The sequence below is a fragment of the Cervus elaphus genome, chromosome 15 (assembly GCF_910594005.1).
Source record: "Cervus elaphus chromosome 15, mCerEla1.1, whole genome shotgun sequence".
In the NCBI taxonomy this organism is placed as follows: domain Eukaryota; kingdom Metazoa; phylum Chordata; class Mammalia; order Artiodactyla; family Cervidae; genus Cervus; species Cervus elaphus.
The window spans coordinates 67,453,964-67,470,829 of NC_057829.1; the positions used below are offsets into that span (position 1 = coordinate 67,453,964).

Below are 16,866 nucleotides of genomic sequence, written 5' to 3' on the forward strand. Positions count from 1 at the left end.
TCAAAAACACAAGAGTTTCCCAGAGTATGGAGCCAAGGCGAGCTGGCCCACAGGGAGGTTGTGGAGATCACATGAAAGAACATCTTGGGGCTCACACATCAGCAGAGATAACTGGTCAACCCCAGGGGGATCTGCCCCACCAGTTGAAGGCAGGTCATGGCCTCGGACTCAGTCTTCTTTCCGTTTCTTATATTACATCAGCAGAACCACTGCCAAGTAGAACAGAAATCCCAGCTTTCCTTGCTTATGCCTGCATCCTGCTTTATAACCAGTTCTGCCATCTCCCCTACCCCCCACCCTCAGCCTCTCAAGTGGAAGTTCTGAACACGGGCTAGAAACAAAGCCAAGTGAATGGGCACAGCCGCGCGGATCCAACCCTTGGGAGAGGAGTCATTCTGTCAGTTCTCGAATGTGTGCCTGCAAATGACTCTTTTAGGGGGTGTTCTGTCTTATCTGTCAAAGGGAGCACACATTATTCCATTCATCGAGCTCTTATTCTGTGTTTGGCACTGCTTATTCACTCCTCGCCACCAGCCCGGGAGAGGTGTTTATTACCCATGTTGTCCAGATGAGAAACTTCGGTGGGGAGGGCTCCAGTACCTCCCCTGAAGGCACAAATTTCCTGAGTGCTAAAGAGAGGACTCAGCCAGTCTGGCTTCCATGGCAGAAGACAGACAGCGCTGTACCGTCTTAATCCTCACAGGATGCCAGGATATAGAACCCATGACCAGATTTTTGATGTTGTTTAGTCGCTAAGTCACGTCTAACTCTCTTGTGACACTATGGACGGTAGCCCGCCAGGTTCTTCTGTCCACAAGATTTCCCAGGCAAGAATACAGGAGTAGGTTGCCATTTCCTTCTCCAGGGGATCTTCCCAACCCAGGGATTGAACCCACATCACCTGCATTGCAGGTGGATTCTTTACCACTGAGCCACTGGAGCAGCCCAGATTTTCACAGAGAAGGAAACTGAGGCTCAGAGTTAGGCTACCTGCCCCAGAGTCAGCAGCTAAGCAGGAGAGCCAGGAGCAGAACTGATGTCAGGGTCTGGAGCCTGAGTTCTGTGATCACCATGAGGACCTGAAGGGCAGGAGGGGACAGTGCCAGCATGTGGCCAACAGGCCAACACTGCCTGGGAGAGGGCATGCCAGGGCACACCAGCTGGCCACCAAGGCAGGCTCTGCAAGGTCCCCAATGCCCCATGCCATTAAACCCAAAAGGGGCAGGGCCAAGTGAGAGCCAGCGGCTGTTGACAGACAGACAGCGACAGAGACGATGCAGCCAACAGCTGCTGTTTATTTTGGGGCCTGGGAAGAGAGGAAGGACTAGTTAGGCCCAGCTCATTCTAACAATAAACCAGGCAGGGCAGATGGGGAGGTGCCCCCTCCCAGCTAAAGCAACAGCCCTGGCCACCTGCTGGGCTTTGCTGAGCGCTGAATGGCCTAGGTGTCAGAAACATCTTGCCAGACTCAAACCACCAACAGACACAGCGCTCCCCACTCCACCCCGCCCCGCCCCTCCCCAGCCCCAAGTGCTGGACTTGTAAATGGCCCAGGAAGACAATGGCACATAGCAAACCCACCCCCTGCAGTGTCAGGTTCCAGGAACAAATGGTTTTTCCTGTTTCAGGGACAAAGGGGGCCACTCCTGCCTGCCACCAGTGGTCTCAGTTTCCTGACTTCTAAGGTCTATGGACAACCTAGGCAGTGGCAAGACTGGCTGGCAGGATTCCCTGGAAGGCCAGGACACAAGACACAAGAGGCTTGGATCCCCATTGCCTGGCTCGGAACCCCCAGCCTGCCTCCTCCTAGCTTATGACCATTGGTAAATTAACCTCTCTGTGTCTCTGTTTTCTCATCAATAAAGTAAGGACCGTAAGAGTGCATTTCTCATCAAGTTGTTGTAAGGATTCAATGAGCAAAGTGCTTAGAAGAATGACTGGCACATAATTTGTCCTCCTAATATTAGTAGTAGTATGATTATTATCATCATCATCACCATCATCATCAGTTAGCCTGGAAGTTTCCTTCTCACTGAACAGTGGAGGACAGCTTCCCTGGATATTACACATGGACTAAGCTAGCCCATGATACAGGTGAACTAGAGACATCTGGTTCTTGGTGCTATAATTCCACCTACTCCATGGATGAGAAAGGTTTTGGGGACTGGCCTGAGGATCTGACCACACTTAGAATATTATAAGGATGCATGCTTAGTCACTAAGTTGTGTCCGACTTTTTGCAACCCCATGGACTGTATAGCCTGCCAGGCTCCTCTGTCCATGGGATTTCCCAGGCAAGAATAGGAATATATACTTGACATTTCAAATAACCAATTGCTACAATTGTAAGTTAAAAGCTGTGGTTCTTAAAAAAAAAAAAAAAAATAGGAGTGGGGTAGGAGGAAGGGGGTTTAATAGAATAAAGCCTTCATCTACAGATTTATCTCACTGTTTGAGGACCTACTGTGATCCACACCTTCCACTAGCGTTAGGGAGAGGGTATTAAAGACGGGAAGATGTGGGGGCTGCTGCCTTGGCAGGAGCTTGCCACCCTCTGGCTCCCAGTTGGAGAAACTGCTTTCAGCATGGTGGGGCCTTGCACACAGTAGGTGTTTTTGACCAGTTTCCATCTTCAGCAAGTCAAGAAGAAGCCTTGCTGCTGAGCAGAGCGCCCTGCTCGGTCCAGTCCTGGGAGCCATACAAGGCCAACTGGACCCTTTACCTGTCTGACCTCGCTGCCTACTGCTCTCCCCTTCGCTCACGCCCCTGGGCCACACCAGCCCCCTGCTCCTCCCTGAAAGGGCCAGGCGTGGTCTTACTTCAGGGCCTTGGCACTTGCTGTTCCCTCTCCATCAACCACTTCCCCTCCAGACATCTGCAGGTCTCATTTGTCCTCCTCCCTCAGATCTTATTCAAAAGTCACTATACATGGGGGCTGTCCCTGGCCACGCTCTAAAAACTAACACAGCAACTCACGCCACGGCCTCCACTCCCTGCCACCCTCCCCTCGCTCAGCTTTCTCTACAGTGTTTATCCCCCATCTACCATACTCCAGATTTCACCAATTTTTCATTTGTTTATTGCTTCCCTTCCCCTATCAGAATGTAAGAGCTCCAAAAGGGCAGGGATTTTTATCCATCCTGCTATGTTCCCAGTGCCTGGCACACAGTTAAATTCAAATATTGATTAACTGAGTGAATTAATTAATAATAAAATGAATAAATGAATATAAATAAGCATCAGATCAGAGTCCACCCCTCAACAAGGTTTTTAATCAGTCAAGTCATAGACTTGCCCCAAACTGAGCAACCCAAGGTCATTCTTGGTAAGAGTTACAGGAGAGGTAAAAACAATAAACATGACAAAAATTCACAGACAGGAGACATTGTAAGATGAGAAGTCAAGGAAGCTTCTGAGAGGTGACAGAAACTAAGCAAAACCATGAAGCATGAGGACTTCCCTGGAGGTACACTGGCTAGGAATCCACCTGCCAGCGCAGAGGACATGGGTTTGATCCCTGGTCTGGGAAGACTCCACATGTCTTGGAGCAACTAAACACCATAAGTATGGAGCCTGTACTCTAGAGCCCAAAAACTGCAACTACTGAGCTTGCAGGCCACAACTACTGAAGCCCAAGCACCTAGAACCTGTGCTCCATAACAAAGAGAAGCCCCTGCTCACCGCAACAAGAGAAATCCCACACACAGGAATGAAGACCCAGTACAACCAAAAAAAAAAAAAAAAAGGGAAAAAAACTAGAAAACAAAACAAAAAAACCCAACCAACCAACCAACAAAAAAGAACCATGAAGGATGACCAAGGTGATAATAGCAACAGCTGCCATTTATTGAAACACTATCATGTGCCCAACATTTTGTAGAGTAACAGCCTGGCATGCTGCAGTCCATGGGGTCGCAAAGAGTCAGACACGACTGAGCGACTGAACTGAACTGATTCACATTTTACAGATTAGAAAGTTGAGGCTGATGGCAGAGAAGAAATGTGAACAAGTGTAACAAGTGTATGAGTTTCAGAGCCTGAGCCCAGGCAGCAGAGGCATTGGTGCTCTGCTCCCATCCTCATGTCCTCAACTTCCAAATGCTGACACCTGAGGCCCTCTCCAGAGCTGTCCAGCTGCCAGAGCCTAGTTTAGCCAGAACAAGCAGCAGGCTGAAAGTGCCGGGGAAGTAAAACACTCCCTGCCCCCAGCCACAGTGCCATGCTAGCCCCCATCCTCCAGAAGACGATGTAAAGCCCCCGGTAGCTGGAACTTCTGAAGGAGCAGGCTTTCAAAAGTGCTCTGGACAAGAGTCCAGCGTGAATAAAACTTTGAATCCCAAAATAGCGGCCAGACCTTGCTAGGGGTCCATTCTGGGTAGCAAGAAGCTTGTTATCTTATCCCAAATGCCAGCTCCAACCACATCATGTGTCAATGGAGGGGCCTGGTGGGAAGGTCAGGGTGGGCAGATGACCAGGGTTTAGTCCAGACCCTTGAAGTTTTATCAGGCACCCACGTGATGTGTTCCCTAGGCCCCCAGCCTCTCGGGAAGCTCTTGAGAGACAAAACCACTATAAAGCTTCAGGGCCCCAGCCTTCCAAGGGAGGGCCTGCTGTATATAACCCTTTGGGTTCACTTCCCTTCTTAAGCCCAGGGCAGTGCTCTCAGCTGTCTGTAACCCAGCAGAACCACAGATCATGGCTGGGATTCCCAAGGGTGCGTGCAGCAGAGGGAGAAATATAGCCACGGAGACCAGAGTTGGATGAAGACCAGAGTGGGTAGAGAAAGACCCGGTGCAGCTAGTTTTTGATACGTGTGGATGTCTCCAGCTGGGGGCAGGGAAGAAAGACAAATACTGCCAACTAGCTATCTAACCTTTGTGTGGAGGGGATGGGTGAGCCATCAAACCTGCAGGGCACCCAATGGGACCATCACGGGCTTTGTCGCTGCAGATCTGAGTTCAAACCCTGGCTCTCACTGTTCAGGGCCATGTGATGGAGGGTGAGAGGTGCCCCTCCCTGGGCCCCTGCTTCCTCATGTATACCACAGGGATGATGCTCAGTGTGGTGACAGGGATTAAAGAAGGCAGCGGATAAGAAGCCCCAGCCCCATGCTTGCACCTAGAAGGGCTCTACTCACACCTTCTCTGACTCAACTTCCCCACTTCCCCTGCCCGGGAGCCGCCACGTCCAGGGATCATGGGAAAAATGAGACTGCTTTTCTCCAACTGCCAGTGAGTGATGACTAAAGTCAATAATTAACCCCCGCTTGAGACCCAAGTCCAGACATTGCCTATTACAGGCCTTAGCTCTGCGAGAAAAGGATCAGTTTGCCAAGCTGCCCAGGCTTAGGCAAGCAGAAACCCCTGGGCAGCCACTTTTGGAAGCCCTGCCCTCACCGACAAGAGACTGGGTCCCTCCTGGGTGCCAGGACCCTGTGCTGAGAGCCCACTGAGTCCTGCCCAGGAGGCAGAATTCAGGAAAGAACTGTATTCTCTTGGAGCCCCACTGCCAGCACCATGCCAGGCCTCCCTCCCTGTTGTTACAAAGAGAAATTCTCCCACACAGGCAAGGCCCTTAAAATAGCCCTTTGGGTCTGGGCCATCAGGAAACGGAATAAAGCTGGGTCGGAATGGGGCCTACCGTGAAAGAGTTCACAGAGCAGCCGCTTCAAACGCCAGAGACAATCCCTCAGTGCTCAGAACCCTCAGGTGGGCAAAGCCGCAAGGCAAGCCCTCTCCACGAGGAATACTACTCTCCAGAAGGACCCAGTGCTGAGCCGGGAGAAGCCCCTGCTACCCTGGGGCAGCACTCCAGATCCCTCTGGGAGAGGGACCCACGTGTAAGTCACAGTGACAGTGTGATACAGGCATCGCCTAGGGCGAGGGGGCCAACACACCTGGCCCTGCGCTTGACTAACAGTGCGCCCTCAATTTTCTGAGTCAGTCTCTTTATGAATAAAACAGGGTTTAAAATGCACAGCCGCTCCATCCCTTACCCCACCTGCTCCGCCCAGAAGTTCACGATCAGCATTGGGCAGCACCCCACCCCCCACCCCCTGGGGTGATCAATTTCCGCCAGGTCTGAAGTTCACACTCCAGGGATGCCAGAGACAGGCAGGAGGGCCCCCACAGCCCCCCGCTGCATAATTTATGCCGCACTGATACACACAGAGGAAAGGATACGGCCCCCACCCCACCCACGCACTTCCACCCAGGCTCAGGGAGGGCGGCTTCCTCACCAGGCAAAGGAAATGACAGCAAATGGCCCGAGAGGCCGCTGAGCGGAGGGCAGAGAGCACAGCTGCTTGCTTCCACATCACTAGCTCAGCCCCTTGGATGTCACCTCCTCCCCTCAGGTGACAGCAGGCAAAGATGGCACTGGAAATAGCTCTGTATTTCCCATTCACAGAAATGACTGGTTTGGAGAGAAGCAAAGTTCCCAGAGGTGGCTTTCTAGAGAACATCTTCACTAAGGGCCTAGAGCAGCCCTGAATTGACCCTGGCTACAGGCTTCTTGGGGCAGAAGTATGGCAGAGGGACCTTGTCTAGAAATTTGTTTGAATCGGGAAGAGCTCCTTTTTGTAAAGCATGTCCTTCCCAAATGATGAAGAAGCCAGACAGAGGGCTCTAGGATCCCTTCACACAGCTATTTTTGCTGGGCTCAGCATTTTCCAAAGCAGCTTTCGTATCTACCCTCCCCTCTGCAAGGCAGCAGGCCAGAAAGGAAGCAATGAGCCCATTTTCTAGATGGGCAAATGGAGATCGAGTGGGGAAGGTGACAGGTGGAAGGTCTCCCATCTTAAGGAGCCAACCAGCCAGGCCTCAGGTGGAATCTCCTTGGGGCCTGGTCTTCCCAGATGTGACGAGAGATCGAGGGCTGTGAGGCTGCTGTGGGGACAAGGTCAGCTTTGGAGCCAGCAGGCCTGGGTCAGCTTCTTAGCTGCACAGTGTTTGGCAATTCATTTTAAGCTCTCTGGACCTCAGCATCCTGGCCTGCATGAAGCAGATGCCGGTAGTGACTACACGCTTCAGCACGCTGTTTTGAGAGTTTCCATGTAAAACTCAGCACATAAAAAACATTTAGAAATGTTACCTGTTATTATTACATTTTCCCTAAAGAATCAGGCTTACTGGAACATCTGACAATGGGGTGAGGGTTAAATAAACCAAGAGGTAGTTTGAAGCACTGTCTTTCTAACTAAAACCGGTTGAGAGAGATGCTGAGACGGAAGACAACGCTGGCCTGAGAGTTTCAGGTGATGCTGAGACTTTAGAGACATCCTGGGCTCCCAGCAAGCTGTTCAGCATTAGCCCCCAGGCCCTCCAAGGACAAGGGTCTCCTCTCTTGCCACTGGAGGGCTTGAGCAGCAGCGCTGGGAACTGGAGATGGAAATGATGTCGCCGTGACATAGAGCCCTGGCGGCGGGACCCTCCACGGATGAGGCCCAAAGCAGTCAACGCCTCACTTCTTGCTGCCCCTCCACCACCCTCATTCCCCAAGACCTCTAGGGTGCAATCAACTTTTATGAGGAGGCCTGACCTTTCTGAGTAAGAGCTATAAACAGAGAAGGGCCAGGCTCTGGCCTGCCAACTGTAGAGTCCCCAACACACAGAAATGGTTCCCATCCCTACATAGGTAGCTCTGTTCCCGCCATGGCTGCAACAACAAACCTAGAGCCAGTTCTGGAGCCCACCAGAAGGAACCCACAGTGACAAGCAGGTCCCCGTCCCCTGCAATCCTTGGGAGGAATGGAAGTGGTGGAGGTGAAGCCTCTAGACAGGTATGTGAGGCTCTCAACAGCTGGCCGCCCTTCCTCCTTATCCTTCTCTCCGGCCTGGGTTTTGCCCGTGTTTTCCTTGCATTATCCACCTCCAGCACCTTTGCTTTTCCCTTTCCTGGCATGCCTTCCCCTCTTTTTCCCACCTAAATCCTATTCTTTCCCACCCAATCCCCAGTTACTCCTTGAGGCTCATCATGAAGCTGGCCCTTGCTAGTCAGTCTTCCCTGAAAAACTCCAGTTCACAGAGAACGCCTTCTGAAGCTTTGGAAGTGAAACTGTTGGTTGCTCAGTCGTGTCCAACTCTTTGCAACCCCATGGACGGTAGCCCACCAGGCTCCTCTGTCCATGGAATTCTCCAGGCAACAATACTGGAGAAGGTTGCCATTTCCTTCTTTAGGGGATCTTCCCAACCCAGGGATCGAACCCGGGTCTCCCACACTGCGGGCAGATTCTTTACCATCTGAGCCACCAGGGAAGCAGGTCTTAATATTAGTACAAATGCCTATGCAGCGCTTAATATGTGCCAGCTACTGTTCTAAGCTCTTTACATTTATCAACTCATTTACTCTTCACCACAACCCTTTGAGCTAGGTTCTATTTCCCCCTCATTTTTGTTTGTTTGGTTGGTTTTGTTTGTTTTTAACAGGTGAGGAAACTGAGGCAGAGAGAGAGAAGGAACTTGCACCGAATCCCAGGGCAGTAAGTGCTACGTAGAGACAGGATTCTGGCATGGGGATAGCAGAGCCCAGGGACTCTAAAACAATACAGCCTTCCAGACACATCTCTTACTCTCAGGAGGTGTGGCCCAGATTCCTCGGTTCCTTTCACTCCTCACATTTGACCTGGCTCTAATGGGGAAGAAAGTGACAAGCTCACAGACTCTGGTGTCAGATGCCAGAGTAAGAATCCCAGCCCTGACACCGAATTACTCTGAGTGAGAGCCGCATAAACTCTCTGGGCCTCAGTTTCCACACCTGTAAAGTGGGGATAAAAACAGTGACCTACTTCATGGGGAGGTTATGATGTTGAAATGAAATCCCCTCTGAAAGGTCTCTTCTGCACTCCCTGGCTCATAGCAGGCACTCATATACTGGTTCTCCTCCTTCTCACTGCATCTCGACGTCCTCACTGGATTCTGCTCAGTACCTGCTGCTAATGTGAGCCGCCTGGAGGCTCCTGGGGGCCTCCTTGTGGCCCAGTGTGCCACCTCCCTCCCTCCCGTCCTGACTCCACTACACATAGCAGCAGTCGAAGCAGCCCAGCCCAGGCGAGAAGTCACACACAGCCCTGGGAATCGCCTCCTGAAATGCTGATCACCCTCCTGGACTCTTCCGTTATTGTTGGCAATATCCACGGCAGAGAACACCTCTGGCCCTGACTCAGAAACCGTTTCCAAAGCCAGAGTCTCCACCTCATTTCCCACACACACCCCTTGTCCTTCCTGTTCCCGGGATCCCTGTCCTAACCCATGATCCTGTTCCTGGATTCTCAGAACTCAAGAGGAGCAAGTGTGACTACCGTATGTATAACTCTATTACTTGTTTTATTTCATTTAATAAAGAGGCAAAAGAGAACAGAGTTGCCTGTTAGGCTTTTTCTGGCCAAGAAATAGTCTGGTCAGTGACTCAGGCTGAGGAAATTAGAAGGCAATTTCCAGGGACCGCGGTGCAAACCCCAAAGTCAGAAGTCCTAACAACACTCCTCTAATTCACTGCCTCCACTGACGATTAACTCATGCTGGCCTCGGAATATCTCTTTGGAAAATGCAGCAGCTGGTGCTTATATTTCTGAGCTGGAACCGGTCTCCAATGACATCAAATAGGTTTATTTTTCCCTTCCCTTTGCCTCCCCTCTGCCTGCCACCACACATGGTGATTCCAATCTTGATTTGTCCCCCCAAGCCCTCACTCAGCTGGCTCTAAAGAGGACCATGATAAATGGCTGACTGTGTTCCTTCTTCCATCAGCCTTGAAGGATGTGGTTGGTTGTTCCATGAGCAGGAATCCTTGTCAGACCCGTGAATCACCCCTAGATCACTTCCCTCCTTGGAGCAGGAAAAGAAACTGTTCTTTTGTGTGTGTGTGTGTGAGAGAGAGAGAGAGAGAGAGACAGACAGACAGACAGACAGACAGGCAGAAAAAAAATATGTGTGTGTGCTCTGTCGCTTCAGTGGTGTCCAACTCTGCGACTCTATCCTCTGTCCTCTAGGATAGACTCTATGACTCTGTCCTCTGCGACTCGGGCTCCTCTGTCCATGGGATTTTCCAGGCAAGAATACTGGAGTGGGTTGCCATGCCCTCCTCTAGGGGATCTTCCTGACCCAGGGACCGAATCCATGTCTCCTGCATTGCAGGCAGATTCTTTACCCTCTGAGCCACCTGGGGAGCCCAAAAGAAAGCAGGGAAGAGTGCTAACCCAGGTGTGGCACTGATCTTGGGGCTGGGATCCAATATGATCTTGCCCTCACCTGCAGCACCTCTCTACTCCACTCCCCCAACACATGTTCCTTCCCAACATACCAGGAAGCCAACACTTGGACAGCTCCAGGAAGCCCTCCAGGTCTGAACAGCTGCTCCTTGTTTATCTGTTTCCCTTGTATGTTGGGTGTTTTCCACGGGGCATGTAGCCCACTTTCCCATCAGACTGTGAACAGCTGGGCCTTCCTTTTTTGCCTCAGTCTTCCCTTCTCTCACAGCTTCGCCTATCAGATCTAAATGTACTCAAGGGTTTCGGTGATAAGGAGCACCAGACAGAAGCTAGTATGTTGAGTACCCATGATGGGTGCCAGGTACTTGCTTCAGTTGTGTCCAACTCTTTGTGACCCTATAGACTGTAGCTTGCTAGGCTCCTCTGTCCACGGGATTCTCCAGGCAAGAATACTGGAGTGGATTGCCATGTCCTCCTCCAGGGGATCTTCCTGACCCAGGGATTGAACCCACATCTCTTCTGTCTCCTGCATTGGCAGGCAGGTTCTTTACTACTAGCGCCACTAGGTAAGGCACTAAAAGTAGAAGCTTTGCCCCCAAATTATCTCAGATCAATTTTCCAAAGTCCTTGTGAGGTTACAGGTGAGGAAGCTGAGACCCAGAGTGGCTGGCCCCAGGCTGCTCACCCAGGAAGAGTCAGAGCCAAGTTTCAAACCCTGATCTGCTCAACACCAGTAATTCTGCAGCGGGACTGGCCCGAGAAGACCCTGTCCATACTGCAGCTACACATCCTTCTTCCCGTGGGGCTGGATCCACAGTCTAAGGGCTTAAGGAAAAAAATGAAAGGTAGAGAAATGAATGGGTCTATGGCCAATTCCTAAAAATGTAGCTCCCAGGGCCAAGCCCCAAATCTGTGATGCTCTAAACACACAGGAGAATGTATTATTTCTCCAGGGTGGATCCTTCATTTATCAGCTCAGGCATCACTGGAGAGCAGACATCATCTTGGGTTTGTTCTAATCCCCTGCCTCACAGTGACCTCCCCCCATTGCCTGTCACAGGCCCTCCTCTGGGATACCAGGTGAACGTCCTACATAGTAAGTCAGTCCTCAAACGCCACCTGGCATTGCTCTCTCATTGTCCTGTAAACCCGAGCCTGGTCTCCATAACCAACCCCAGTGGGGGAGAAGGGCCTCATTGTAGGTTCGTATCTTCCTCTGGAGGTGAAGTGACCTGAGTTGACCCATATCTCCAACTGGGAGACCCTGAGCAACTTCTCACCTCTCCATGTCTCAGCTCACCCATCTGTATAAAGAAATCAAAGACTTTGCATGGACTGTAGGAATCACATGAAATCCTGCACATTGAGCATCTGGCACCAACGATAGTAACTGCTCACACTGGCTATTATTTGCATTCCCTGAAGAGTCCTGTAGAGGATCAGAACATTCACGACTGGTATTTGTCTGAAATAAACAATCAGGAGAGGAAATGACTGCAAAAACACAACGCCTCTCAAATCCAAACAAATAATTTCTTGTTTGCTTTAGATTCACTAGCTCCTCTCCAACACCATATGACTTGACTTACACCTACACATGCGTGTGGGTGCAAAGAATGTGAACCGGAGCTCACATCCTTATGGGAAGTTGTCAAAGGTAACTGCAGTTTGCATCCAGCGTCATTAGGACCATTTAAAGACAAGTGGTCTGAGGCCAAAGCCAGTTTACCTAAGGTCTCTCTAGGGACAGCTCATAACAGCTGAGAGAGGAGCCCTACTCCAGGCAAGGAGCCTGGTCTAAGCAGCAGCTGCCTACCTCCCCCAAATACTCCCCTCTCCCAGCGTCCCAAGCAAGGCCTTGGCAGAGAGGAAGGAAGCCAAGGGCTGACAGTACCACCCAAATGATGCAGGTCACCTGCCTGCCCTTTCGTAAATAGACCAAAACACAAGACCCTTGGTATCTAGGTGGCTCCACCCCCATCCCAGGGACAAGCCTGCCTTTGGCTGGATGTCCTGAGAAGACCTCTTCAGTGTGTTCCCAGCGTTCTGGAGCCAGCAGAGCCCCTCCTGCTTGGGCCCCAGGCCTCTCATCAGCTAGCTCCGGCTAACATGCCTATCCCATAAAGCTGCTCGGCTCTGCAATTTGCCAAACCACAGACTCAGAATTCACCATCACCTCACCAGGAGAGGTGGGAAGAGGGCAAGCTTCTAGAGTGCAGAACGGCGTCCAGGACATATACAACACGGGCGCAGTGTATCCTGCCAGCTACCCACACCAAAGTGCCTTGGCCAGAACACTTGACCTTCTGGTGTGTGGTGTCGGCCATGCAGAGGCCAAGGGAGGAGGCGACCCTAGGCTTCAGAGGCACTGCCTCCCCACCTGGCTCTTCCTGCCCTGTTGATGCTGATGACACATTCTACCATCAGCCCCCTCTCCTGATGCATTAATGCCCTACACATGCAGGAACCTCTTGCTATGACCAGATATTTGTCTTCCTCGTCAACCCCAACCAGCCTTCCAGGGCACTTAGATGAGCCTAACCCACGTGATGGGCAGGCCAGTTAGACCCAGGTGCCGTGACTCGCTGTGTCACAAGCGACTCTACCCCAACTGGTTCTCAGTCTCCTCGTCTGTAAAATGAGGGGTGGAGTTTCATGAGTTCTCAGGTCCCTGCCAGCTCCACTGTTCCGTAACACACAACACTGTCTCCTTTAGCTGTTTTCCACAACCTGTGTCCAGGGCTCTGTATGCCCCCGTCTGCTCAGTGACATCACTCCTGGCCCACACATAGCGTCATTGATTCTTAACATGGGAAGCGGAGATGTCCCAGAAAACACTGTCCATGAAAAGGGAGGAAATGATCATGTCAATGGAACTGCACAGGACTTTTTTTTTTTTTTTCTCACAGAGAACAAGTTATTAGCAATCTTAAAACCCCAAATCTTTCTTCCTTCTTGCCAGACCATTAATAGCTGCTTTTCAAAAGTGCTTTCTTAGTCAAAATCACACCAATCATAAGCTACCATCTAATGAGTGCCTTATGTGCCAGGACCGCACTAAGTGCTTTGCATGGATGATCTCATTTAATTCTCCAGACAATCCTATGAAGTAGATACTACCATTATCCTCATTTGAAAAATGAGGAAACTGAGGTGCATGGAGGTTCAGTAAGTTGCCCAAAGTTGCATAGCTAGTCAGTGTCTGAGCCAGGCTTTGAACGAGAGCCTCTCACTCAAAGCCTCAGCACTAATCACCTCTCAGCACTGTTCGCAGTGGGCCCCCAGCCCCTTTAGCAATGCTCCTGGCTAGTGTGTCCTATATCTGTAACTTTGGACATCACTGGTCAAAGTTAAGGTTTGATGTTTCACCTAAGATCCACAGAGAGTGCCATCTATTGAAAGCAGTGCCTACCTTACCTGAGGACTAGAAAAGAAGCCCTAAAACTTAGCCTGCAACGTTTGAGAAAAGAAGTTAGGAAGGCTGACTTCATAATAAGGGCTGGGATATGCCAATGGACATCTGCCTCAGAGGAGGGCGACCACATGGGAACCCAAATCCTCCAAAGACAGCTTTCTCAAAACGGCAGGGGGAGATGCTTGCTGGGCCAGTGATACAAAAGGACGAACCCTCCCACCAGCACCCATCTTTCGGTCCCCTCAGGAACCAGAATCCTTGGTTAACCTCCTCCCCAACCTGAGCCCAAGCTCATTTATTCAACTGAAAAGAAACCTGAAGATCAGAGCTATTGGGGATAAAGACAGAAAGAGTAGCCTGAGGCTGACATTAGCACAAATCCAGTCCCCTTCCAACAAGGAAATAAAAGGCAGAGATCAATGTGCTGTCTAGGGCAGCAACCCGCAGCCTGTTTTAATTGTGAAAATTAATGCTTTGAGCATTCTAAATGCTCCTTTAAATGCCTAATTTGCAAATAAGATGCAGTCCTTGCTGTCTGTTTCTTTCCTCTCAACAACAGGAGCAAAGTCGCTAGGACTGGCAGCCTTGGGCGCCAAGGACACCATTTACTTCCTAGGTGGGAAGGATGGGAAGACGGGATGGGCTGAGATGAAAGGGCGTCGCGTCCTACTGGCCCGCAGCTCGGCTCGGTCAACCTTAGCCCCTTCTCATTAAGTTTGGGAAGGCAGGGGGAGGGGCAGCCGGCCGCTCCTTGGAGACCACAGCAAACATTTTCCTCCTCGTGTCGGAGACGGAGCATCACTTAAGAGGAAATGAACCCCGGTTAAGGGTCACGTCCAGAGGAGGGATAAAAGGAAAAGCCACAATTTTCCTCACACCGACCGACACGAGGGCTTTAAGAAGGAAATCAAAGCTCAGGGCTGAGGGTGGAGGTAGGGCAGGGGCGCGGCGGCTTCTCTCGGGCCCCCAGACCCAAGCCTGGGGAGACAGAGACCAAGGCACAAGTAGGAGGCTCGTGCGAGGCGTCCGTCCCCAGCGTAAACCTCTGAAAGCATCTCGGTCTGCGTGCGCCTGAGCGACCCGAGCCCCCAGGGAGGGCCGGGAAGATGCTCTTTCCCAACAGAGCTTCCCAGCGAGGGTTTGAAGAACGTCCCCCCCACTATTCATCAAAGCTCAGGAGGACAGATGACTTCACCGTTTAACAGACAAGGGCAGCCACTTGCCAATTCCAATGCCAAAAAAAGACAACGGGCGTGGGGCGGGGGGAGCGGTGGAGGAAGGTCAGAAAAGGCTTCCCTGGAGATCACAGCCCTGCGAAGAGACTCCACCGCCAAAGGCTGCCCTGTAGGCGCTCAGCTCCGGGACTGACCACGGAGAGGACTGGGGGGCCACCCAAGGGGCCCTCAGGGGGCTCCTGGCCAGCCTCCCGCAGGGGTCGTGGGGGCGTACTCACATAGTGCTTGGAGGGGTTCCTCCGTTTCTCCACGTCCACCACGGTGGCATCCTGCACGCAGTAGGCGAGCATCTTCCCCCACAAAGCGAGTGGCGCCCCCCGGCGGCGTCACCTTCTCATCCCGGTCCGGCCCCTGCTCCTTGTCCCGCTTCCCCAGTCCCCGGGTCTCCCCAGCCACCCCGGGCCGGCGCGCCGCTGCCCGGGCTCCCCGCGCCCGCAGGTACGGCCGCTGGGCGGGGGCTGTTCAGAGGGCACGCGAGCTCCGTGCGCCCGGGCGGCTCCCCGTGGGCCTGCCGCGCTCCCCTTCCCTCCCGCGCCGCCGCAGCTCTCCGGCTCGCCCGCCCGCTCTCTCCGCCGCCCGGTGGGTCCGGCGGGAACTGGCGGAGCAGAGGAGGGGCGGGGGTGTGTCCCGCCGGCGAGGGGACGGGGCGGGGGCCCCGGAGCCTGCTGTCAGCGCGCTGGGGAGGGGCCGGCGGCGCCCCTTCTCTGCGCTCGGGCTCCGGGGGGCTCGGCGCTGACGGAGGCTGCGGGCGCAGGAGGCGGAGGCAGGGCCGGGCAGGCAGAGAAGGGAAGGGAGGGGAGAGAGGGGAAGCGCGCGGGGAGGGGCTCCGGGCCCGGGGGAGGGGCTCGGGGCGACGGGGAGGGGGGCTGCGGCCCGGCCGGAGAGGCCGGAGCGGGCCCGCGCGCCCCCACCGCGCAGAGAGCACGGCCAGCGGCCTGGCGCGGCGCTGGGCGACTTCGCCAGGCACAGAAACTCGGGGTGGCTTCGGAGGGAGGAGGGGCGAGGGGGAATGAACCCAGCGCGCCCCCACCCTGGCTTTCGGTCTGGGAGCGGATTCGTGCCTTTCGGCCCCCACCTTTACGGCCCCCTCCCACTCCTATCCCCCAGAGCTCTTTCATGAAAGTAGTTTATTACCCCACTGTTTTCGCCCAGGCCCTCCGAGCCTGGAGACAGGACTGGGGAAGTAGGCGGCATTAAATCCTTCAAGCCAGAGCCTCTTTTGATAAACCACCTGCCCCCCTGCGGGTCACAAAGGGTAAATTCTCCCCGGAAATGTGATCGATCCGCTGCCTGAGTCGTTTATCGATCTGGGCCTGGATAACCAATCTGTGATATCATTTACCAGTGAGGTTACAAGAAGATAACATTCCTGCCTTTAAGCCTAAGGCTTCCCTGGGACCCTCTACTCCAGGTCGAGGAGGAGGGAAGGGAAAATCCACCATTGGGTTGGGGACCAGCTCATCACTGGTCCCAGGCTCTGACTTTCTCACCACCTCTCCCTCTGGTTTAGAAAACCGACTGTTCAAGTCATTTGTCCATCCCTGGACTTGGGACACAATTACTATTTAATTCAATTTACACCGCAACCCACCCCCCATCTGTTTCCAGCATTTTTCCATTCTAATTTCAAATATTTAAAGAAGTAGTGTTTTCACAATTAATCCTATTGTTCACAATCACAATAAACTTTGTGACTGTGGAGCAATGCCAAGCATCTGCAATGGAGGCCAAGAGTTTTACCATCTAATTGTGTTAATACTTTTTTTTCTCTGTAGATCCTAAGTTTTTTTCTTATGTAGATCCTAAGTTCTAAGACTATTCACACAATTGCTAGGTACAGAGTAGCCTTATTATCCTTCCAGCTTTCTTGGAGAAGGGTGCTGGGACACCAAATGATGCTGCTATCTAAATAGTTGACCTGGAGCAAACCACTTAATACCACAGGCATTAGAGTCATTTTAAAGTTTTCTGTGAAATGGGGGTGCTGAACTAGATGGTCTTTTAAGATT

At 52.4% G+C, this 16,866-nt stretch overlaps 1 protein-coding gene across 3 annotated transcripts in view; it reads right to left on the bottom strand.

The window, feature by feature from the left end:
- Window positions 1–15,455, bottom strand: part of SH3PXD2A (SH3 and PX domains 2A) — a 243,640-nt gene extending 228,185 nt beyond the window's left edge. For 2 of the 3 annotated variants that reach the window (XM_043924907.1, XM_043924908.1), the window contains exon 1: window positions 15,076–15,308. In XM_043924907.1, coding sequence (XP_043780842.1) covers window positions 15,076–15,147 — 72 coding nt within the window. In that variant the 5' untranslated portion in view covers window positions 15,148–15,308. Of the gene's footprint in view, window positions 1–15,075 lie in introns of all 3 variants that reach the window. The other variant, XM_043924906.1, reaches the window with a different exon arrangement.
- Between the last annotated feature and the right edge of the window lie 1,411 nt (window positions 15,456–16,866).